Source organism: Cherax quadricarinatus, chromosome 51, assembly GCF_038502225.1.
Source record: "Cherax quadricarinatus isolate ZL_2023a chromosome 51, ASM3850222v1, whole genome shotgun sequence".
Taxonomy (NCBI): domain Eukaryota; kingdom Metazoa; phylum Arthropoda; class Malacostraca; order Decapoda; family Parastacidae; genus Cherax; species Cherax quadricarinatus.
In genome coordinates, this window is record NC_091342.1 from 7,515,260 (window position 1) to 7,540,437 (window position 25,178).

The 25,178-nt window shown below is 39.5% G+C and overlaps 1 protein-coding gene across 2 annotated transcripts in view; it reads right to left on the reverse strand.

The window, feature by feature from the left end:
* LOC128694698 (uncharacterized) overlaps positions 1-25,178 on the reverse strand; it is a 65,483-nt gene that overhangs the window by 24,837 nt on the left and 15,468 nt on the right. The window contains exons 6-8 of one of the 2 annotated variants that reach the window (XM_070095757.1): positions 23,731-23,808; positions 15,523-15,621; positions 3,391-3,576 (exon numbers count right to left, since the gene is read on the reverse strand). In XM_070095757.1, coding sequence (XP_069951858.1) covers positions 3,391-3,576; positions 15,523-15,621; positions 23,731-23,808 — 363 coding nt within the window. The remainder of the gene's footprint in view (positions 1-3,390; positions 3,577-15,522; positions 15,622-23,730; positions 23,809-25,178) is intronic. The other variant, XM_070095758.1, reaches the window with a different exon arrangement.

Genomic DNA, 25,178 nt, shown 5'->3' on the forward strand with positions numbered 1-25,178 from the left:
TAATCTAATTCACAATATCTCTTATGGGAACAAATTCGGTCTACAACGGCACCCAAACAGATTTCTGGATTGAAATAATATCGTTATCCGGGGGTCCACTGTATTGTGTTTGCCATGGTGTACTCGTAGTATATGTTGCTTTCCATGACAATACTTTCCATCAGGGGTTCGTCAAAGAATAACTCGAAACATTTCAATTCACTGGCACTGTTTCCCAGTGTACAACATGGCCATATTCCACTTTGGCTGTCATCAAACTGGTGGGGATTCGGAAAAAAATTGACAGCTTCCTGCCAATTCCAGGTGCGGTCTGCTGGTGGGTACTGGACAATGACAGGTGGTTGTGGTTGTGGAGGCTGATGTGGTGGGTGGGTAGGGGATGGTGGCCTTTGTTGTAGATCAGCTGAGGAACCGGCGTGGGTGGCAGCATGGGCCACTGCTGGTGCCTCACGGCCGGCACCACCATGCACATTATCCATCCCAATTGCAACAGTATCATCGTCATTTTCACTGTCAGTTCCTGTTGTATAGCCACGGGATGTACTCCGAGATGTACTCCTTCCCCTTGGAATAGTATGGCACACTACCAGAGCGCATATATCGTCGTATATACTGACGCTTCACTGGGGAATATTGCACTTCACTATCACTACTGGAACTAGTCTGAAGAGCTTGTAGTTCATAATCACTATCACTATAATCACAAATGCTCACATCTGAGTCTGGGATTTGGGAAAATAGGAGTTTCCTCTTTGATTCTGGTACAACTGAGCATGAACAAGACGGCCCAGCACCAGAGGTGGAAGGCTGAGGGTCGTCTGGGTTTTCCTCACTATTACTGATATTATGGTCATTAGTTTCGGTCAAAACCTCACCAAAACCTTGAAACTCATCTTCGCTGGCACTCCCATCTGTATTAGAACAAAAGTGTCCCAATTCGCCGAGGAGTGAGGGGCTTCTTACCGCGAGGCATGGTGGACAAAGTGAACTAAAATGGCGTTCCCACAATGCGCCACTGGGTCCCAGATTTTTTTTCTACTGCGCACACCAATCACACAGACCCATTCTCTCACATCTAGGCCTACCAGCCTTTTCCCACGAAATTTGAAGGCACTAGAATTTATGTATACTAGTACGTCAAAAAACCCTGCGCGTAAGCCGTACTAGTACGGCCGAAACCCTGAAAGGGTTAAACTGTCCAAACATAGATCTACGTTCTCCTGCGTGGCACCCCGAATATTTTGAAAAATAAAAAAAATGTTTTTTTGTTTTTAAATTAAAGAGGGGTATTTTCTGTGTGGTATAAGACCCAAAAAAATTTTTAGGACCAGTACTTACCGAGATATAAGACCATGAAGTTGGCTCTGGATGCTCACCTGGTGGCAACATCCAGTCCTGCTGCTTGCAGAAGTGTTGCCGATTTGCCTTTTTTCTCGTTTTTATTTTAATTTATATAATTTTTATGTTCTGATAATTACAATTTATAATAGTTCTTGTGATTTCATAGCCAATCTTTGTTCTGAAACTAATATTATGTACTGAAATAGTACTCAAATTGTAACAATCACATTGACAGGTGAACATTTTCACCTGCCCTGGTCATTTACTATTGTCTAGAAATATATACAAAGTATTTATAGGTCCCAGCAATGTTTTAGACACGCTGGAGTATGAACCTCCTTGAAGCATGGTGTTATGACAAGGGTCAGAATGTGCCCTGCTGGAGGGGGGAACCTTGCCTTTATATGTTTTCACTCTTGCACACAAACATGTCTTTGTATGTCTGTCTGTCAGTCTATCTGTTTGCCTGACTGTCTGTCTATCTGTACATCTATCTGTCTGTATCTGAACATCTATGAGTAGATTGTATGTGTTTACCTTCAAGAAAGATGAGAGATTTCCCATCTGAATGGAGAAGGAATAGTGACTTGAGGTAAAATGCCATCTTAGAATCAGCCGGGTGCATGAGGATCAGTATTTGCCATTTCTCATTTAATGATATGCCAAAAGAATAAAAAAAAGTACATGAACATGGTTGTGGATAATGCTAAGATCCTAAGCAAGATAATCTTTTTTTTTATTAACCCTTTGACTGTTTTGGTCGTATATATACGTCTTACGCGCCACTGTTTCGGATGTATTAAAATGTGTAAATTCTAGCGGCTTCAAATCAAGCAGGAGAAAGGTGGTAGGCCCACATGTAAGAGAATGGGTCAGTGTGGTCAGTGTGCACCACATAAATAAAATTCTGCAACACACAGTGCATAATGAGAAAAAAAAACTGACCGTTTTTTTTTGGATTAAAACACCGACTTTGAGGTGTATTTTCGTATAGTATTTATCGTTGTACAGTATTCTCGTTTTCATGGTCTCACGTGATAAAATGGAAAACATATTACAGAAATAGAGATGATTTTGATTAGTTTCACGATGAAAACAACCTTGAAATTGAGCTCAAAGTAGCAGAAATGTTCGATTTTTACCAATGTTCAGGAGTAAGCAAATCACACCACACATCTAATACACGTCAACTGGGGAGTCTAATATTCTTTCACTAGTGCACTGATGTTACAGTATTTATACCATTTTTACAATAATGCATTAGTCTGCATAACAGTAAATTTTGTATGCATAAAAAATCAAAATAGAAAGCAAAAGTAATATAAGAGGAGCCTAGAGACGTGACTAATGAACAGAGGATATGTTATTTTAGTGCCAAAAATGTCTATATTGTTTATTCTGGACCCTATTTTGAAATTGGCATCTTTTTTAATTTGTATGAAATTGGCCAAATTGAAAATTTCTGACCACATTATTGGGCAGTTCAAATCAGTAAATGGGCGGTTTCTTGTACCCAACTGATAGACAAAATGGAGTTCTAAAGAAATAGCTATGAGTTTGGTCAACTGGAACAACGGAATTGGCCAAAAACAGGCCTCAAAGTCGCCGAAATCGCCGATGCGTATATGTTGCCGAGACCGCTAACTTCACAGGAGCATAATTCCATGAGTTTTCGACTAAATTTCATACTTTTGGTGTCATTACCATTGGGAAAAGATTCTCTATCATTTCATAAGAAAAAATAATTTTTTTTTCCCCAAAAAATTTTCCGACATAGAATGAGTTTCAGAAAGGGGCTTGGGACAGTCAAAGGGTTAAGTATCCCCAAAGAAAGACCTGGCTAAAGTTTTAGGTACAACCCTAAATTTCATAAAAGCATGTTAATTTGCATGCTGACTTCATGACAAAGGGGTGCTGATGTTAGGAAAGAGGTATAGTGGGTAGAAATTATCTGCATTAAAGGTGGAAATTACAGTACTGTACTAGTTCAAGTTATAGCAAGAACTAGTGCCAATCATCATCTGTTCTCATATCTTCCCTACTACTTACTTTAATGGCAAGTTCCATTTCTTTTCCAAGGGCAGTACTTAGAGAGCAATATTCTTCACTCGGGGAAAAGCACTGCATATTTCGTCCTTTGATAATGCCTTTTAGGTGTGTAGCAAAGCTTGAAAACAATTTAGCCACCATCTCAACTGCACTGTTTAATTCCACCTGTGCTTCTGAATAAGCCTTCTGTAAAAAGATATCAGTTACAGTACAAAGAACACTAAAAATAAATTAAATAAACATAACTTGCACTTAGGTCACACTACACATACATGTACACGTTTATTTATATACACTCATCTGAGTTGTCTTTGATTTTATCTTAACAGTTCTTGTTCTTATTACTTTTCCTTTTATATCCAAGGGGAAGTGGAATAAGAATCTTTCCTCCGTAAGTCATGCGCGTTGTAAAAGTCAACTAAAATGTCAGGAACAATGGGCTAGTAACCCCTTTACCTGTAAAGATTACTAAAAAGAATAATAAGAAGAAAATTGTCAAAGTGGGATGTCTGAATGTGTGTTGATGTTGCACAAATAATAAGAAAGAGATGATTTTGGATGTTATGAATGAGAAGAAGTTGGATGTCCTGGCTTTAAGTGAAACAAAGCTGAAGGGGGTGGGAGAGTTTCAGTGGAGAGAAATAAATGGGATTAGGTCAGGGGTATCAAAGAGAGTTAGAGCTAAAGAAAGAGTAGCAATAATGCTGAAGGATGAGCTATGGCAGGAAAAAAGAGTATAAATGTATTAATTCACACAAATAACCCGCACATAGAAGAGAGGAGCTTACGACAACGTTTGGGTCCGACTTGGACCATTTACAAAGTCACACTAACCAGAAGTGGAGCAGGACGGCTATATATAGGCAGGAAGAGGTAGTGGTGATAGTAGTAGTAGTAGTAGTGGTAGTAGTGGGGAACTAAGGAGGAGGAGCCAGTCAAATATAAAGAAAGGGGAGCACTGCAAGGGAGCTAGGTGTCCACAGAGGGAGAGCAAGCACACAGAGGTGGGGGGAAGGGGAAGTGATGAAATAAATAATGAAGGAACAGAAACACGTGACAAAAAAAAAAGGAAAGGGGAAGATGGAGAAGAAGAAAAAATGAGGAATCAGGTTAAGTCACAGGTGTTCTGAAGTTTGGAGCATTTTACAGTGTAGTGGGAGAGGAAGGCATCTACAGAGATGAAGCCAGGACTAAGATTCATACAAGGAAAGTTGTGTATTAGAGGGGATTCAACAAGACAGCAACTGTTAAAGTTGGAAGTAGGGAAGACAGTTTTAGCAGAAGACCAGTCTATAGGATGGCTGTGATCTCTGACGTGACAGAAAAGAGCATTGTTAGTGTCGTCAGCTTAACACTTGTTGAATCCTCTCTAATACACAACTTTCCTTGTATGAATCTTAGTCCTGGCTTCGTCTCTGTAGATGCCTTCCTCTCCCACTACATTGTAAAATTCTCCAAACTTCAGAACACCCATGACTTAACCTGATTCCTCATTTTTTCTTCTCCCTCTTCACCTTTCCAATTTTTTTTTTTTTTTTTTTTTTTTTTTTTTTTTTGTCTTTCTTCTGTCGCGTGTTTCTGTTCCTTCGTTATTTATTTCATCACTTCCCCTCCCCCCACCTCTGTGCACTTGCTCTCCCTCTGTGGGCACCTAGCTCCCTTGCAGTACTCCCCTTTCTTTATATTTGTCTGGCTCCTCCTCCTTAGTTCCCCACTACTACCACCACTACTACTACTACTACTACCACTACTACTACCACCACTACCTCTTCCTGCCTATATATAGCCGTCCTGCTCCACTTCTGGTTAGTGTGACTTTGTAAATGGTCCAAGTCGGACTGAAACATCGTCGTAAGCTCCTCTCTTCTATGTGCGGGTTATTTGTGTATCGTTCCAGTCACGGTATTGTGCCTTTTATTGTTATTTATGGACCCCGCAGTTAAGCAAAATATTCTCTCCAACTTTTTTTATGTTCTTCCCTCTTTTAAACCCCTCTTTCGATCTTATGAGGCTGCTCTTATTGCTACCAGGCATCGTAAGAATCAGCTTCGCTTCCTACATGACTGTCTTGCTGAACAAGTTCTGCCACCTTCCTTCTCCCATTTCCTGAAACCCAACCCACTGGGCACTCCTTTCCCGATCATGCCCGTCCCCTACTTCAACAGCTCATTCTTTCTATTAAGTCACAGGTTGAAGATGCCTTCTTTACTTCCCGTCAGCATCAACGTGCTCTCTTTGCGGCTCTACCACAAGATCTCTGTAACCTTCTCTCTACCATTGCGTTTGACACTGCTCGCCTGAATACACAAATTTGTTCTTCCAAACTACAGAATAAACTTCAATGTCTCATCTCAGCTAGCCCTTGGTCTAAATTCTCCCTCACTGACTGTGTTACTAACTTGTCTTCTGTCTCTCTCTCTCAGTATGAGCTTGAACTTCTTAGTTTTGGCATTTCCTTTGCCACTTCACCTGCCCCTCGCACTGGTATTTCCCTGATTAGCTCTTTTGATTCCTTTCGTCAATCTTGCTCCCGTAATCTTCCTGACTTGTCCACTTTTCATGGCGCTCTCCTTCCTGCTCTTGTGAAGTTTGTTTTCTAAGAATCACCACCTTCTGCGCCGTTACCAACTTGCCCTGTCTTCTCTTAAATCTAACACTAACATTGTCATACTATCTTCTGACAAAGGTAATTTGGAATTTATCCTTGATCGCGAGGATTACCTCCGTAAAGCTGATGTCTTGCTCTCTGACTCACGTACATACACTACTACTACCACCACTACCTCTTCCTGCCTATATATAGCCGTCCTGCTCCACTTCTGGTTAGTGTGACTTTGTAAATGGTCCAAGTCAGACCAAAACGTCGTCGTAAGCTCCTCTCTTATATGTGCGGGTTATTTGTGTATCGTTCCAGTCACGGTATTGTGCCTTTTTTTGTTATTTGTTATGTATTAATTCAAGGATTATGTGGAGTAAAATAAAGGTTGGTTGTGAAAAGTGGGTTATAGTAAGTGTATAGGCACCTGGAGAAGAGAGAGGTGTAGAGGACAGAGAGAGATTTTGAGAAATGTTGAGTGAATGCATGGAGAGTTTTGAACCAAGTGTGAGAGTACTTGTGGATGGGGATTTCAATGCTGAAGTGGGTAAAAATGTTGTGGAGGGAGTAGTAGGTAAATTTGGGGTGCCAAGGGTAAATGAAAATGGGGAGCCTTTAATTGAGCTATGTGTAGAAAGAGGTTTGGTAATAAGTAATACATATTTTATGGAAAAAAGGATAAATAAATATACAAGGTATGATATAGCACATAATGAAAGTAGTTTGTTAGATTATGTATTGGTGGATAAAAGGTTGATGGGTAGGCTTGGATCCAAGATGTACATGTTTACAGAGGGGTAACTGATATATTGGATCATTATTAGGTTGTAGCTAGTTAGTGTAAGAGATAGATGGAACAAGAGCAAATGGCAACAACACGTAAGAGCGAGGTGAAAGTGTATAAACTAAGGGAGAGGAGGAAGTTTGGGTGAGATATAAACAACTATTAGCAGAAAGGTGGGCTAGTGCAAGTATGAGTAGTGGAGGGGTTGAAGAGGGTCGGAATAGTTTTAAAAATGCAGTACAGGAGGGCCCCACTTATACGGCGGGTTAGGTTCCAGGCTACCGCCGTAAAGCGGAAACCGCCGTAAAGTGGAACACCCTTTTTTTCCACTTACAAATGCATACAAACACTAGATAACAAGTTTACACTAACATATATTATGTTAGCAATAGAACCAGGCATCAAAAAACAATAAAAAAGTACAATACACACATAGTGCACTCATTACTTACCTATATTTATAGTCTTAATCTAGGGTGAGACAAGTAGTATTTATTGTAAGAAATCAAGTGTGGTATGTATGGTAGTCAGCCAGGCTACCATACCAGGCCAACCCACCCACACATACTATTCTATGATATTTAAGCATCCCAGAGCGATAAAATGTATATACAGTTCACTCATTACTTACCTTAAAATATAGGGTGAGATGAGTAGTACAGTGGACCCCCGGTTAACGATATTTTTTCACTCCAGAAGTATGTTCAGGTGCCAGTACTGACCGAATTTGTTCCCATAAGGAATATTGTGAAGTAGATTAGTCCATTTCAGACCCCCAAACATACATGTACAAACGCACTTACATAAATACACTTACATAATTGGTCGCACTCGGAGGTAATCGTTATGCGGGGGTCCACTGTATTTATTGTAAAAAATCAAGTGTGGTATGGCGAAGGTAAGTTTTGTAAACGAAGTGTACACGTCTGGTTTGTGTACAAGTTACATTGTGTACAGGTTGTCTCTACATTGATACAGTAGAATAAATAAAGAACACTCCCATTCTCATGTAACATCATTTTGAGAAGAAATGATGCTCTGAGTGAAGGCAATGGAAGTAAGTCACTCTGACTTTTTTGGGTTATCCTAGGTTCTCTACACATATGTTATGTATTTATGTTATGTATCGTGTTTATTATATAATTTTGAAAAAAATATCACGGATGGATTAATGAAAATGTGTATATTAACGTAATATACAACATTTAATGATACACCGAGCTCAGACAGCGTAAACAAACAAACAAACTGAACAGGTTGTGGACGATCACTCGGTCAGGCGAAATAGACGGTAATAATACGTGTCCAGTTTTAGTTTATTCATGTACATTTGTAAAAGTTTGTGAAACTTTTACCTTAAAATATTTTTATTATTATTATAATAATTAAATCACGAAACAAATACTCTTACACTGTGTACAAGTTAGTACAGAATTATAGCTATAAAGTGAAGGCATACGAAAGGAATATTTTTCTACAGTTATCCCTAGTAACAGGTGACGGGCTAGAGAAAACGTAATTCTTCCGACACTTCTATAAACCGTTTGGTAAACATCTCATATATATTTGTATAAATTTTTATACTGTGGGTGCATGTATCATGTTTGTGTGTTACATAATGTGTTTCTTATATAATTTTGAAAAAAATATCATAGATAGATTAAGGGAAATGTCTATATTAACGTAATATGCGACATTAATGAGCCCAAGAGATTATTATTATTACTATTATTATTATTATTATTATTATTGCATCAAGAGTAGAGAGACTCTTAGTGATTTTAATGTGTACCTACATGCCAGCACAGTGTGTAAGTTTATTTAGGTATAGGTGTACACAAGTTTAATTATCAAGTACAATACATATAAAATATACAATAACTTTAAAACACTTGAAATTTTGGAAAGTTTCCAGACATAATAAGGAGATGTGCTCAGGGAGAATGTAAACAAACTCGGTGGGCCGCTGTGACCGTATTAGAAAGACAGGTGGGGGGAGCTGTATAGCGAGTTTTGGTCATAATTTGAAATGTCCGTATTAGCGGAACGCCGTAAAGCGAAACGCCGTAAAGCGGGGCCCTCCTGTATTAGAATGTTGGGCAGAAGTTTGTGGTTATAGGAGGGTGGGTGCAGGAGGAAAGAGGAGTGATTGGTGGAATGATGAAGTAAAGGGTGTGATAAAAGAGAAAAAGGTAGCTTATGAGAGGTTTTCACAAAGCAGAAGTGTTATAAGAAAAGCAGACTATATGGATAAGATTAGATTTCGTTCGGATTTTTAACCCCGGAGGATTAGCCACCCAGGATATCCCAAGAAAGTTATTGAGGGCATTGGGGTCCTTAATCTTGTCCCCCAGGATGCGACCCATACCAGTCGACTAACACCCAGGTACATATTTGCTGCTAAATGAACAGGACAACAGGTGTAAGAAAACGTGTTGAAATGTTTCCCCCTGCTGGGAATTGAACCCAGGCCCTCCGTGTGTGAAGTGGGAGCTCTAGCCACCAGGCCACCAGAGTAAAAGAAAGATGAAGAGAGTGGTGAGAGAGTGCAAAAGGAGAGCAGATGATAGAGTGGGAGAGGCACTGTCAAGAAATTTGAATGAAAAATAAGAAAACATTTTGGAGTTAGTTAAACAAGTTAAGAAAGCCTAAGGAATGAATGGATTTGTCAGTTAAAAACAGAGGGGAGTTAGTAGATGGGGAGATGGAGGTATTGGGTAGATGGTGGGTATATTTTGAGGAACTCTTAAATGTCGGCGAAGAAAGGGAGGCGGTAATTTCATGCACTGGCCAGGGAGGTGCACCATCTTTTAGGAGTGTAGAAGAGCAGGATGAGTGTGGGGGAGGTGCGTGAGGCATTATGTAGAATGAAAGGGGGTAAAGCAGCTGGAACTGACGGGATTATGACAGAAATGTTAAAAACAGGGAGGGGGGGGATATAGTGCTAGAGTGGTTGGTATTTTTGGAGGGATATGTTGTGTATCTTTATATGTATATGCTTCTAAACTGTTGTGTTCTGAGCACCTCTGCAAAAACAGTGATTATGTGTGAGTGAGGTGAAAGTGTTGAATGATGATTAAAGTATTTTCTTTTTGGGGATTTTCTTTCTTTTTGGGTCACCCTGCCTCGGTGGGAGACGGCCGACTTGTTTCAAAAAAAAAAAGTATGAAAGAGGGGAAGGTACCTAGGGATTAGCAGAGAGCATGTATAGTTCTTTTATATAAAGGGAAGGGGGACAAAAGAGATTGTAAAAATTAATTATTAATCCTCACTATCCTCATAAAAACACTACAGCATTTAGCAACTTACTACCTATTCCATACACATGCAACATCTGCCACATTGCTCTCCTATCCACTATCATATGCCTTTTCTAAATCCATAAATGCAGTGAAAACTTCCCTACCTTTATCTAAGTACTGTTTACATATATGCTTCAATGTAAACACCTGCTTCACACATTCCCTACCCATTCTAAAGCCTCTCTGCACATCTGCAATCCTTCTCTCTGTCTTACCTCTAATTCTTTCAGTAATAACCCTACCATACACTTTACCTGGAGGGAGGGGGTAAAGGAGGTCTTGAGGGCGAGGGGCTTGGACTTCCAGCAAGCATGCATGAGCGTGTTAGATGGGAGTGAATGGAGATGAATGGTATTTGGGACCTGATGAGCTGTTGGAGCGTGAGCAGGGTAATATTTAGTGAAGGGATTCAGGGAAACCAGTTATTTTTATATAGCCAGACTTGAGTCTTGGAAATGGGAAGTACAATGCCTGCACTTTAAAGGAGTTGTTTGGGATATTGGCAGTTTGGAGGGATATGTTGTGTATCTTTATACGTACATGCTTCTAAACTGTTGTATTCTGAGCACCTCTACAAAAACAGTGATTATGTGTGAGTGAGGTGAAAGTGTTGATTGATGATGAAAGTATTTTCTTTCTGGGGATTTTTTTTTTTCTTTTTGGGTCACACTGCCTCGGTGGGAGACACCAAAAACATTCATTCCCAAAATGCCTTTGAAGTGTTTGTTTATTTTTATCTCTAGCATTTTTTTTTACATTAGTATGCCATTTTATCTCTCAAATTCACCATTTACCCATTTTCTTCACATATTTCTACCTCTGCTGTTGGAGGGTGAGCAGGGTAATATTTTATGAAGGGATTCAGGGAAACTGGTTAGCTGGACTTGAGTCCTGGTGGTGGGAAGTACAATTCCTACACTTTATAGAAGGGGTTTGGGATATCAGCTGTTTGGAGTGACATCTGAACTGTCATATCTGTGTACCTCTGCAAAGACAGTGATTGTGTGTGAATGATGATGACAGTGTTTCTTTCTTTTTTTGCATCATCCTGTCTTGGTGGGAGATGGCCAGCATGTTGAAAAAAAAAAATCTACCTCTCCTACCCTCTAACTAGTTGTAATATATTTTCTTCACTGCTTTTGCCATAAGACAAAAGCAGTAAAATTCCCTACCTTAAAAGCTCAAGATATTATATATCTTTACATATGCTTCTAAACTGTTGTATCTGGGCACCTCTGCAAAAACAGTGATTATGTATGAGTGAGGTGAAAGTGTTGAATGATGATGAAAATATTTTCTTTTGGGGGATTTTCTTTCTTTTTGGGTCACCCTGCCTCAGTAGGAGATGGTCGACTTGTTGAGGAAAAAAAAAAAAAACTTTCATTTTTATAGGTCACCCTGCCTTGGAAAAGCTGTTAAGTCATATTCTGAGTGGTAGTGGTCTAGACAGAATTGTACAGAAACCTAAGTAAACCGAGTGTCAGTAAAAAATTCCTGCCAACCTCCAGCCTCCAAGAGTTAAGACATGAGTTTGCAAAACAGCGTATGAGAATTTTTTTTTAAAATAGATATTGGGAATTAAAATAAGTATAGTAGAGCCCCCATATTCACAGAGGATATGTTTCAAGGACCTGCCGTGGATTCTGAAACTGTGGATAGAAGCAAACCCTATATGTATATAAGTCCTATACATACCTATTATAAAGTTTAATTGATAAATTATACAAAAGAATTATCACTTTTTCACTGATGGTAAGCACTTCATGGCTTCTCCTTTGCTTTGAAGAATTGCCACCTTTTCTACTTTTCCTCTTTGGGGTTATTACAGTATTATGCAAAATTAACCCCTTGACTGTCGCAACCCCCAATCCTGAGGTGTCTCCTGGTGTTTAAAAATACCCCACCCCCCCCCAAAAAAAAAAAAAAAAAAAAAAAAAAATCTTATGAAATGATAGAGAATCTTTTCCCGATTGAAACGACAAAAAAAAAAAAATTGATGGAAAACTGACGGAATTACGCTCTTGCGCAGTTAGCAACCTCGGCGATATTTACAAATCGGCAATTTCGCCCACTTTGAGCCCTATTTTCGGCTAATTCCATTGTTCCAGTAGACCAAACTCATAGCTATTTTTTTAGAACTCCATTTTTTCTATCGACTGAGTACAAGAAACTGCCCATTTACCAATTTCAACTACCCAATAATATGATCAGAAATTTGCAATTTGGCCAATTTCACGAAAATAAAAAAAATATGACAATTTCAAAACAAGGTCCAGAATGAACAATGCAGACATTCCTGGCTTTAAAATAACATTTTCTTTGTTTATTAGTCATGTCTTCAGGCCCCTAAGATATTAACTCTTGCTTTCTATTTTGAATTTTTATTCAAACAAAAAATAGAAGATTTACTGTTATGCAGACTACTGCAATACTGTAATAATTGTATAAATAATGTCAACCCATTCATGACTGCATATTAGAATGGCTAGTTGGACATTTATTGGACAATGACATCATTTGTTTACTTTTGAACATTGGCAAAAATCAAACATTTCCCCCACTTTGAGCTCCATTTCCAGGTTCTCTTTATAGTAAAACCAATCAAAATCACCTCTGGAAAACATATTATAGAAATATGTTTTCCATTCTATCAAATGAGGCCAAGAAAACGAGAATACAACCATAAATACTATACAAAAATAGACCACAAATTTGGCATTTTAATTAAAAAAAAAAAAAAAAAAAAAACTGGTCGGAGTTTTTTTTTTCTCATTATGCACTGTGTGCTCCAGGATTTTTTGATATGGTGCACACTGACCACACAGACCCATTCTCTCACATGTGGGCCTACCAGCTTTCTCCTGCTTGATTTGAAGCCGCTAGAATTTATGAGTATATATACGTCAAACACAGTACCTTGTAAGACGTATATATACGATCGAAACAGTCAAAGGGTTAAGAGGTAATTTTGGGCCACAGTAAACTATGGATATCTGAAACCATGACTACTGAATCAGTGGATGCGGGGATTCTACTGTGCAGGCAACAATGACCACCACATCAGTAACTGGTCAGCCCTAATGATGCTTCAACCTGATTATGCAATGAGCATATTGTTCACTGCACCATACTGATGGTTGCTTTACACAATGACTGACAATCTTTTTTTTGTTCAACAAGTTGGCCATCTCCCACCGAGGCAGAGTGACCCAAAAAGAAAGAAAATCCCCAAAGAGAAAATACATTCATCATTCAACACTTTCACCTTACTCATACATAATCACTGTTTTTGCAGAGGTGCCCAGATACAACAGTTTAGAAGCACATATAAAGATATATAACATATCCCTCCAAACTACCAATATCCCAAACTCCTCCTTTAAAGTGCAAGCATTGTACTTCCCATTTCCAGTACTCAAGTCCGGCTATATTAAAATAACTGGTTTCCCTGAATCTTTTCACTAAGTACAGTATTACCCTGCTCACATTCCAACAGCTCGTTAGGTCCCAAAATCCATTTGTCTCCATTCACTCCTATCTAACACGCTCATGAACGCTTGCTGGAAATTCAAGCCCCTCGCCCACAAAACCTACTTTACCCCCTGCCTCCAAGCTTTTTGAGGACGACCCCTACCCTGCCTTCCTTTCCCTACAGATTTATACGCTCTCCATGTCTTCTACTTTGATCCGTTCTCTCTAAATGACCAAACCACCTCAACAATCCCTCTTCAGCCCTCTGACTAATACTTTTATTAACTCCACACCTCCTAATTTCCACACTCTGAATTTTCTGCATAATATTTACACCACTCATACATTCCTTTCTTTGCCTCCATTGATAACGTTCTTTGTCTCCACATATACCTCAATGCACCACTCGCCTTTTTTCCTTCATCAATTCTATGGTTAACCTCATCCATCATAAAACCCATCCGTTGACACATCAACTCCCAAATATCTGAACACATTCACTTCTTCCATACTCCCTCTCTCCAATGTGATATCCAATTTTTCTTCATCTAAATCATTTGATGCCCTCATCACCTTACTCTTACCTATGTTCACTTTCAACTTTCTACCTTTACACACCCTAAATTGCTGTTAATTCTTTTTATTAAAACATCAGCTGTTTCCCACTGAGGAAGGATGACTCAAAAAAGAAGAATCACTTTCATCATTCACCCCATCACTGTCTTGCCAGAGGCATGCCTACACTACAGTTAAAAATCCTGAAACATACCTCTACCCCTCATTCAGAGCACAAGAATTGTATTTTCCACCTCCAGGACTCAATTCTGGCTAATCATTTTCCCTGAATCCCTTCATGAATGTTACTTCATTCACACTCCAACAGCATGTGAAGTCAAGAACCATTTGCCTCTACTCGCTCCTATCAAACACATCCACGCAAGCTTGCTGAAAGTCTAAGCCCCTCTCACACAAAACTTCCTTTACCCCCTCACTCCAAACCTTCTTAGGATGACTCCTACCCTGCCTTCCTTCCACTACAGATATACATGCCCTCCAAGTCATTCTATTTCGCTCCATCCTTTCTAAATATCCAAACCACCTCAACAACCCTTCCTCAGCCCTCTCGATATTACTCAAGAAATCGTAATGACACGATTGCAAACAAACCATACCCCCGGCCGGGATTGAACCCGCGACGGGCTGGAGTTTTGAGACTTTATGACCGCGGGTTCAATCCCGGCCGGGGGTATGGTCTCTTGATATTACTTTTAGAAACCCTGCACCTCCTTCTAATCTCCAGGCTACAGATTCTTTGCATAATATTCACACCACACATTGCCCTCAGACATGATATCTCCACTGCCTCCAGCTTTCTTCTTGTTGCAACATTCACCACCCATGCTTCACACTACATAAAACCATTGGTACCGCTATACTCTCATACATTCCCCTCTTTGCTGCCATGGATAACGTTCTTTATCTCCATAGACTCCTCAGCGCACCACTCACCTTTTCCTCCTCATCAATTCTATGATTCACTTTGTCTCTCATAGACCCACTGTTGACAAGTCCACTCTCAAATATCTGAATACATTAACTTCCTCCACAGTCCCTCCCTCCAATTTGACATCCAATCTTTCATTACCTAAATTTTTTGTTATCGTCATCACCTTGCTCTTTTCTGTGTTCACTTTTAATTTCCTTCTTTTATATAACCTTCCAAACTTGTCCACCAACCTCTGCAACTTCTCTTCAGAAACTCCCAAGAGCGTAGTGTCAGCTGCAAAAAGCAACTGAGACAACTACCACTTTGTTAGACTATTTATCTCTTAATCCTGCACCTCTTGCCAACACCTGAGCTTTCCTTTCTCTTACAATCTTATCTATATATATACAGAACAACCATGGTGACAATGTCTACTTTCATACATTGACTTTTATGCTTTAAAAAAATGAAAATAAATTAGCAATATTCTTACCTTCCACTCTGTAAAACAAGAGAAGACCTTGTCATAAGTTTCAGTGGGATGGTCTTGATATTCTAAGCTACACTCATTCCTCAAGCATTTTAACTTAATCTGAAATATTATGGTATACACAGAACAATAATTTAATAAAATGTTCACATTATTGAATTATATAGGTTTCATACATAAACAGGTACTTTGGCAGTCTGCTGCCCAGGTTGTCAATAAGTGCATATCAATGCTAAATATTGTTATGTCATATCACTTTTTATCATTTGCATAAGTGGAATAAGAATCTTTCCTCCGTAAGCCATGCGTGTTGTAAAAGTCAACTGAAATGCCGGGAACAATGGGCTAGTAACTCCTTTTCCTGTAATAATTACTAAAAAGAATAAGAAGATGAAAATTGTCAAAGTGGGAAGTCTGAATGCGTGTGGATGTTGTGCAAATGATAAGAAAGAGATGATTGTGGATGCTATGAATGAGAAGAAGCTGGATGTCCTAGCTTTAAGTGAAAAAAAAACGAAAGGGGTAGGAGAGTTTCAGTGGAGAGGAATAAATGGGATTAGGTCAGGGGTTTCAAATACAGTTAGAGCTAAAGAAGGAGTAGCAATAATGTTGAACGATAAGTTATGGCAGGAAAAGAAGGACTATAAATGTATTAATTCAAGGATTATGTGGAGTAAAATAAAGGTTGGATGTGAGAAGTGGCTTACAGTAACCGTATATGCACCTGGAGAAGAGAGAAGTGTAGAGGAGAGACAGAGATTTTGGGAAATGTTGAGTGAATGCGTGGGGAGTTTTGAACCAAGTGTGAGAGTAATGGTGGTTGGAGATTTCAATGCTAAAGTGGGCAAAAATGTTGTGGAGGGAGTAGTAGGTAAATTTGGGGTGCCAGGGGAAAATGAAAATGGGGAGCCTTTAATTGAGCTATGTGTAGAAAGAGGTTTAGTAATAAGTAATACATATTTTATGAAGAGGATAAATAAACATACAGGGTATGATATATCACGTAATGAAAGTAGTTTGTTAGATTATGTATTGGTGGATAAAAGGTTGATGGGTAGGCTCCAGGATGTACACATTTATAGAGGGGCAACTGACACATCGGATCATTATTTAGTTGTAGCTACAGTTAAAGTAAGAGGTAGATGGGAAAAGAGGAAAATGGCAACAACAAGTAAGAGGGAGGTGAGAATGTATAAACAAAGGGAGGAGGAAGTTCAGGTGAGATATAAGCAACTATTGGCAGAAAGGTGGACTGGTGCAAGTATGTGTAGTGGGGGGGGGGGGGGTTGGAAAAGTTTAAAAAATGCAGTATTAGAATGTGGGGTAGAAGTTTGAGGTTATAGGAGGGTGGGTGCAGGAGGAAAGAGGAGTAATTGGTGGAATGAAGAAGTAAAGGGTGTGATAAAAGAGAAAAAGTTAGCTTATGAGAGGTTTTTACAAAGCAGTGTTATAAGAAGAGTAGAGAATATGGAGAGTAAGAGAAAGGTGAAGAGAGTGGTGAGAGAGTGCAAAAGGAGAGCAAATGATAGAGCGAGAGAGGCACTGTCAAGAAATTTTAATGAAAACAAGAAAAAGTTTTGGAGTGAGTTAAACAAGTTAAGAAAGCCTAAGGAACAAATGGATTTGTCAGTTAAAAACAGAGTAGGGGAGTTAGTAGATGGGGAGAGGGAGGTTTTGGGTAGATGGCGAGAATATTTTGAGGAACTTTTAAATGTCGACGAAGAAAGGGAGGCGATAATTTCATGCACTGGCCAGGGAGGTATACCATCTTTTAGGAGTGAAGAAGAGCAGGATATGAGTGTGGGGAAGGTGCGTGAGGCATTATGTAGAATGAAAGGGGGTAAAGTAGCTGGAACTGACGGGATCATGGCAGAAATGTTAAAAGCAGGGGGGTATATAGTGTTAGAGTGGTTGGTATTTTTGTTTAATAAATGTATGAAAGAGGGGAAGGTACCTAGAGATTGGCGGAGAGCATGTATAGTCCCTTTATATAAAGGGAAGGGGGACAAAAGAGATTATAAAAATTATAGAGGAATAAGTTTACTGAGTATACCAGGAAAAGTGTACAGTAGGGTTAGTATTGAAAGAATTAGAGGTAAGACAGAATGTAGAATTGCGGATGAGCAAGGTTTCAGAGTGGGTAGGGGATGTGTAGATCAAGTGTTTACATTGAAGCATATATGTGAACAGTATTTAGATAAAGGTAGGGAAGTTTTTAATGTATTTATGGATTTAGAAAAGGCACATGATAGAGTGGATAGGGAAACAATGTGGCAGATGTTGCAAGTACAGTGGACCCCCGCATAGCGAACGCCTTGCATAGCGAACAATCCGCATAGCGAACGCTTTGTTCGCTAAAATTTTGCCCCGCATAGTGGACAAAAACCCGCTCAGCGACCTTCGTCCGAGACGCGTCCAATGTGCGCCCTCAGCCAGCCTCACATGTGCCGCCCGTCCCATTGTTTACCAGCCAGCCTCCGCGGTAACATTCAAGCATACACTCGGAATATTTCGTATTATTACAGTGTTTTCGGTGCTGTTTCTGGAAAATAAGTGACCATGGGCCCCAAGAAAGCTTCTAGTGCCAACCCTACACCTCAAAGGGTAAGAATACCCATTGAAATTAAGAAAGAGATCATTGATAAGTATGAAAGTGGAGTACGTATCACCGACCTGGTCAGGTTGTACAAGAAACCAAAATCAACCATCGCTTCTATTGTGGGCAAGAAAACGGCAATCAAGGAAGCTGTTGTTGCCAAAGGTTTAACTGTGTTTTCGAAACAAAGATCGCAAGTGATGGAAGATGTTGAGAGACTCTTATTGGTGTGGATAAATGAAAAACAGCTAGCAGGAGATAGCGTCTCTCAAGCGATCATATGTGAAAAGGCTAGGAAGTTGCATGACGATTTAATTAAAAAAATGCCTGCAACTAGTGATGATGTGAGTGAATTTAAGGCCAGCAAAGGTTGGTTTGAGAGATTTAAGAAGCGTAGTGGCATCCATAGTGTGATATGGCATGGTGAGGCTGCCAGTTCGGACCACAAAGCGGCTGAAAAATATGTGCATGAATTCAAGGAGTACATAGAAACTGAAGGACTGGAACCTGAACAAGTGTTTAATTGTGATGAAACAGGCCTGTTCTGGAAGAAAATGCCAAGCAGGACCTACATTACTCAGGAGGAAAAGGCACTCCCAGGACATAAGCCTATGAAAGACAGGCTTACTTTGTTGATGTGTGCCAATGCTAGTGGTGATTGCAAAGTTAAGCCTTTATTAGTGTATCACTCTGAAACTCCCAGAGCGTTCAGGCAAAAGAATGTCCTCAAGGATAATTTGTGTGTGCTGTGGAGGGCAAACAGTAAGGCATGGGTCACTAGGGAATTTTTCTATAACTGGTTACACCATGCATTTGCCCCCAATGTGAAAGATTACCTAACTGAAAAGAAATTAGACCTTAAGTGCCTCCTGGTGTTAGACAATGCCCCTGGTCATCCTACAGACGTGGCAGAGCGACTTTATGGGGACATGAGCTTCATTAAGGTGAAGTTTTTGCCTCCTAATACCACTCCTCTCCTGCAGCCCATGGACCAGCAGGTCATTTCCAACTTCAAGAAACTGTACACAAAAGCTCTGTTTCAAAAGTGCTTTGAAGTGACCACAGACACTGGATTGACTCTAAAAGAGTTTTGGAAGGATCACTTTAATATCCTCAGTTGTGTAAACCTTATAGGTAAGGCTTGGGAGGGAGTGACTAAGAGAACCTTGAACTCTGCTTGGAAGAAACTGTGGCCAGAATGTGTAGACAAAAGGGATTTTGAAGGGTTTGAGGCTAACCCTGAGAGGAGTAGTATACCAGTTGAGGAATCAATTGTGGAATTGGGGAAGTCCTTGGGGTTGGAGGTTAGTGGGGAGGATGTGGAAGAGTTGGTGGAGGAGGACAATGAAGAACTAACCACTGATGAGCTGATAGATCAACTTCAAGAGCAAGAGGCCAGACCTGGGGAAACTGGTTCAAAGGAGGGGAGAGAGAAATTGAAGGAATTGCCTACTTCAAAGATTAAGGAAATGTGTGCAAAATGGCTTGAAGTGCAAACCTTTTTTGATGAAAATCACCCTCACACAGCTATTGCAAGCCGTGCTGGTGACTGTTACAATGACACTGTTGTGAACCACTTTAGACAAATCATAAAGGAACGAATAGGTAGTAGGTTGGTAGACAGCAACCACCCAGGGAGGTACTACCGTCCTGCCAAGTGAGTGTAAAACGAAAGCCTGTAATTGTTTTACATGATGGTAGGATTGCTGGTGTCCTTTTTTCTGTCTCATGAACATGCAAGATTTCAGGTACGTCTTGCTACTTCTACTTACACTTAGGTCACACTACACATACATGTACAAGCACATATATACACACCCTTCTGGGTTTTCTTCTATTTTCTTTCTAGTTCTTATTCTTGTTTATTTCCTCTTATCTCCATGGGGAAGTGGAACAGAATTCTTCCTCCGTAAGCCATGCGTGTTGTAAGAGGCGACTAAAATGCCGGGAGCAAGGGGCTAGTAACCTCTTCTCCTGTATATATTACTAAATGTAAAAGGAGAAACTTTCGTTTTTCCTTTTGGGCCACCCCGCCTCGGTGGGATACAGCCAGTGTGTTGAAAGAAAGAATAAAGGAACGAGAGGTACAGGCCACTATGGACAGATATGTTGTGCGAAAGAAGTCCAGTGACTCTGAAGCTGGTCCTAGTGGCATTAAAAGAAGAAGGGAAGTAACCCCAGAAAAGGACTTGCTACCTCAAGTCCTAATGGAAGGGGATTCCCCTTCTAAACACTAACACTCTCTCTCCCCTCCTCCCATCCCATCAATCATCACCAGATCTTCAATAAAAGTAAGTGTCATGTAATTGTGCATGCCTTTTTCAGTTTGTGTGTACTAAAATTAACATTTTTTTGTGGTAAAAAAAATTTTTTTTCATACTTTTGGGTGTCTTGCACGGATTAATTTTATTTCCATTATTTCTTATGGGGAAAATTAATTCGCATAGCGAACATTTCGCATAACGACCAGCCCTCTTGCACGGATTAAGTTCGCTATGCGGGGGTCCACTGTATATGGAATAGGTGGTAAGTTACTAAATGCTGTAAAGAGTTTTTATGAGGATAGTGAGGCTCAGGTTAGGGTGTATAGAAGAGAGGGAGACTATTTCCTGGTAAAAGTAGGTCTTAGACAGGGATGTATAATGTCACCATGGTTGTTTAATATATTTATAGATGGGGTTGTAAAAGAAGTAATTGCTAGGGTGTTCGGGAGAGGGGAAGGATTAAATTACGGGGAATTAAATACAAAATGGGAATTGACACAGTTACTTTTTGCTGCTGATACTGTGCTTACGGGAGATTCTAAAGAAAAATTGCAAAGGTTAGTGGACGAATTTGGAATTGTGTGTAAAGGTAGAAAGTTGACAGGGAACATAGAAAAGAGTAAGGTGATGAGGGAATCAAATGATTTAGATAAAGAAAAATTGGATATCAAATTGGGGAGGAGTATGGAAGAAGTGAACACTTTCAGATATTTGGGAGTTGACGTGTCAGCGGATGGATTTATGAAAGATAAGGTTAATCATAGAATTGATGAAGGAAAAAAGGTGAGTGGTGCTCCTTGAATAATGGTGTTATGACAAGCGTCAGATAACAACTGACATTTAATGAATGTGTGCTGCTGGAGGGGAAACTTTGCCTTTATATGTTTTTACTCTTGCACACAAACATGCCTCTGTATGTCTGTCTGTCAGTCTATCTGTACAACTATCTGTTTGTCTGCCTAGCTGTGCTTATCTGTCTGTCAAGTTCTGCTTATCTGTCTTTCTGTCTGCCTGTGTATCTGTCTTTCCATCAGCTTGCCTCTGTCTCAGGGAGCAGCTAGTAAACCTGTTGGTTTGTGGTGTATGGGCCACTCTCTGATTGCTGAGCAAGTGACACTGCTATTATTTGCATCATGTTTATTTATGTCTTATATCTACAAACACTGTTAAGCACTTGACCTGGAATTTTTGGGTTATCCTAGGTAATTTACATTATGTATAATAACTGTATTTATGAGTACATATGAGAGACAGAAATACAAATAGACAGTGATATAGACAGAGATATAGATAGATAGACAGAGATAGATACAGACAAAGACAGCCAAAGCCAGCTAGCTGAATACAGAAGAACATAAGAAAGAAGGAACACTGCAGCAGGCCTACTGGCCCATGCAAAGCAAGTCCATGTCACTCCCTGGCTTAGACCAATGACCCACCTAGTCAGGTCACATTCACTGAAAGAAGGAGCATGACATCTGACCCAGTAGCACAAGCTAGTCAGGTCCAACTCACACCCACTCATGCATTTATCTAACCTATTTTTACTTTCCTCTTAAAAATGTGAGTGTTAATATGACATGACATCATTGAATCACTGGTGTTTGCCATGCTATTTGCTCTAGCTGGTGCTCAGTTGAACTGGTGCTCCCACAAGATACTAAGTGGTCCCCAATTTTTTTCGTAGTGCGCACACTAGGTACACAGACCCATTCTTTCATGTCTAGGCCACTCAGACCAATCGCACCAAATTTGAAGGAATGAAAAAAAAAAAAGTTGATCTACGTTTGGAGCCCACCGCCCGTGAACGTATATCTATGTGTGGACAGTTCAAGGGTTAAAGAGGGCAATTTTCTGTGTGGAGTAAGACCAAAAAGACAAAAAATTTTCTAGTACCAGTACTTACCGAGATATAAGACTGCAAAGTTGGCACTGGATGCTCACCTGACGGCAACATCGAGTCCTGCCACTTACAGAAGTGTTGCTGATATACCTTTTTTCCTTGTTTTTATATTATTTTACATGTTTTTTTATGCTCTGATAATTACAATTTATAGTAGTTCTTGTGATTTTCACTGACACTGAAATTGTACTCAAATCGTCACAAACACACTGACAGGTCAACATTTTCACCTGCCTTGGTCATTTACTATTATCTAGGAATATATGCAAAGTATTTATAGGTCCCAGCAATGTTTTAAACAAGCTGGAGTATATATGAAACTTCTTGAAGCATGTGTTAAGATGAGTATCAATAAACTTCTGACAGGGTAAGCAGTGGAATGACACTTGATGACTGTGCACTGCTGCATGGAACCCTGGCTTTGTTTTCACTGTCACACAAACATATCTGTCTTTCCATTTAGCTCTCTATCTCTGTCTCTGCTTATCTGTCTTTCTGTCTCTGTCTGCTTCTCTCTGTCTCAGAGAGAGCCACTAGTGAACCAACAGGTATTACACATGACTGCTTTGTCACGTCTGATTCCTGAGCAAGTGTATGTATTACTTGCCAATCATGCTTACTATGCATTATATCTACAAGCACAGTATAGCAGGATTTTTTGGGTTATCCTAGGTAATTTACATTATGTATAATTGTATTTATGTGTACCTGTCAGATAGAGACAGCCAAAGTCAATCAGCCAGCCAGCCTGCTGAACACACATTACACGTTCTAGAATTGTTTCCCTTTACTTAGTGCATAGGTTATAAGACATTCTGGCAGGATGACACTACCAGTGGTACCAAAATTGAAAGGGTGTTGTACAAATGTTGCACATGGGTTATTATCGAGGTTTTTCATATTTCCTCGACCACTTCTGGCCACATCCACCTCAAAGCTACTAAACTTTGGGTAAACATCACTTTCCTCTTAAAATGGGTGTGTTAATACTGCATGACATCAGTGAATCCCAGGTGTTTGCTGCACTGTTTGCTCTATCTGATTCTCAATTGAACTGGTGCTCCCACAAGGTACTAAGTGGTCCCAGATTTTTTTAATACTGCACACACCAAGTGTTAAGACCCATTCTATGCCGACCAGGCATCTCAGGCCAATCGTGCCAAATTTGGAGGCAGGAAAAATAAAACATTGATCAACCTTTGGAGCACTAGCGATACGAACGTAGATCTACGTTTCGACAGTTAACGGGTTAAATAACCCTACTTTACTGGGAAACTGTCAAATGCCCCCCCCCCCAAAAAAAAAAAAAAGCATGGACAAAGTAGACAAGGATATGTACTTTACCAGAGCTATAACATGAAAAAAGCCATGGTTGGAAACACTTAAATGAGCCGAAGTATCCAAATATATTTCTTCATTTTACTTAACTAAATTTAAAAAAAACATACCTGTAGGGGAATTATTGCCTGATACCTATTTAGATATGGCACTTCCTTCCAGAATTTCTCTTCAACAGTTGGTAACTCCTTTAAAGATAAAATAGTTCTTAACATAAAATTCTGAAATTCAAGTGTTTAAAATTAACATTCACATAAACATTTCACTGATGTTACATAATGCAGTTTCAAGAAAATATTGTCAAAATAATAATATCTGAATTTGATGATAACCATGAGAAACCTGAGAATCCTACCCACTAAAACTGTCAATATTGTTTTGTACTACTTTCCCCTTATAATAATAATGCCATTATAAAAAGTTGTATTCTTGTAGCAATCATTGGTATTAACAGTCTTATCTTCAAACAAATTAGTTATGTCAAACCTTAGCATCTTGATTCCAATCAACATTCACACCTGTGCACTTGTTTCAAGTATGTCCTACACCTTAAATTAAATTGTTAATATAGTACTGTTTTGTATTACTGTTCTCTAGTATTAACACTGCTGTTACCAATAAACTGGTTTGTTATATAGAGCAATCACTGTATTACTTCTGGTGATCTTACTTTCAGACAAATATGCTTACAACAGCACTCAGATAATCAGACTTTCTTTGGTACTATTTTATCAAAATTTAGTAAAACTGGATTAGACTGCTGAATTAGTTTCAGTGCAAAATCAAATTTCTGTACCATTTTAATAAATGTGAATGACCTGACAAGCTGTTGGAGAGTGAGCGAGTTAAAACATTTTGTGAAGGGATTCAAGGAAACCAGTTAGCTGGACTTCAGTCCTGGAGGTGGAAACTACAGTGATTGTACCCTGAAGGAGGAGTGGGGATATTTGCTGTTTGGACAGACATCTAAACTGTCATATCTGTGCACTTCTGGCAAGACAGCAATAGGGCAAATGATTGTGAAAGAGTTTCTTTTTTGGGTCACCCTGCCTCAGTGGGGGATAGCTAGCGTGTCTAATTGAAAAGCGCTGTATTAGCAAAGTACGTATTTTAAAGAGAGTGCTGTATTAACGAGGTATGCCTGTACCTGGGTGCTAGTAGACTGCTGTGTGGCACATCAGCAAACAGTGAGTTTTATAGAACTGGGCTGTGTAATGGCCTGTTAGGATAATAGTTTTAACCCTGTAGCATTTTGGTCATCAAAACACTGAAAGAATTTGAATATGATTCTAGTATGTTACAGAATGACTCATTCTAGTACCTGTTTACTTATGTGGCTTTTGCCGTATCTTTGATGATTTTTTATAAATTTTTTAAAGCCAATCTAAACAGTCATTATTTATAATTATGAGCAAGTGTGAACCACACACTCCCAGGTCTAAAACTACACAGTGCCCTGTGGCCTGATGCCTAAAATTCTAGCTTCATACAGTTAGGGTCCAGGTTCAATTCCTGGCGAGGGTAGAACCATTGGGCGTGTTTCTTTACACTGGTTGTC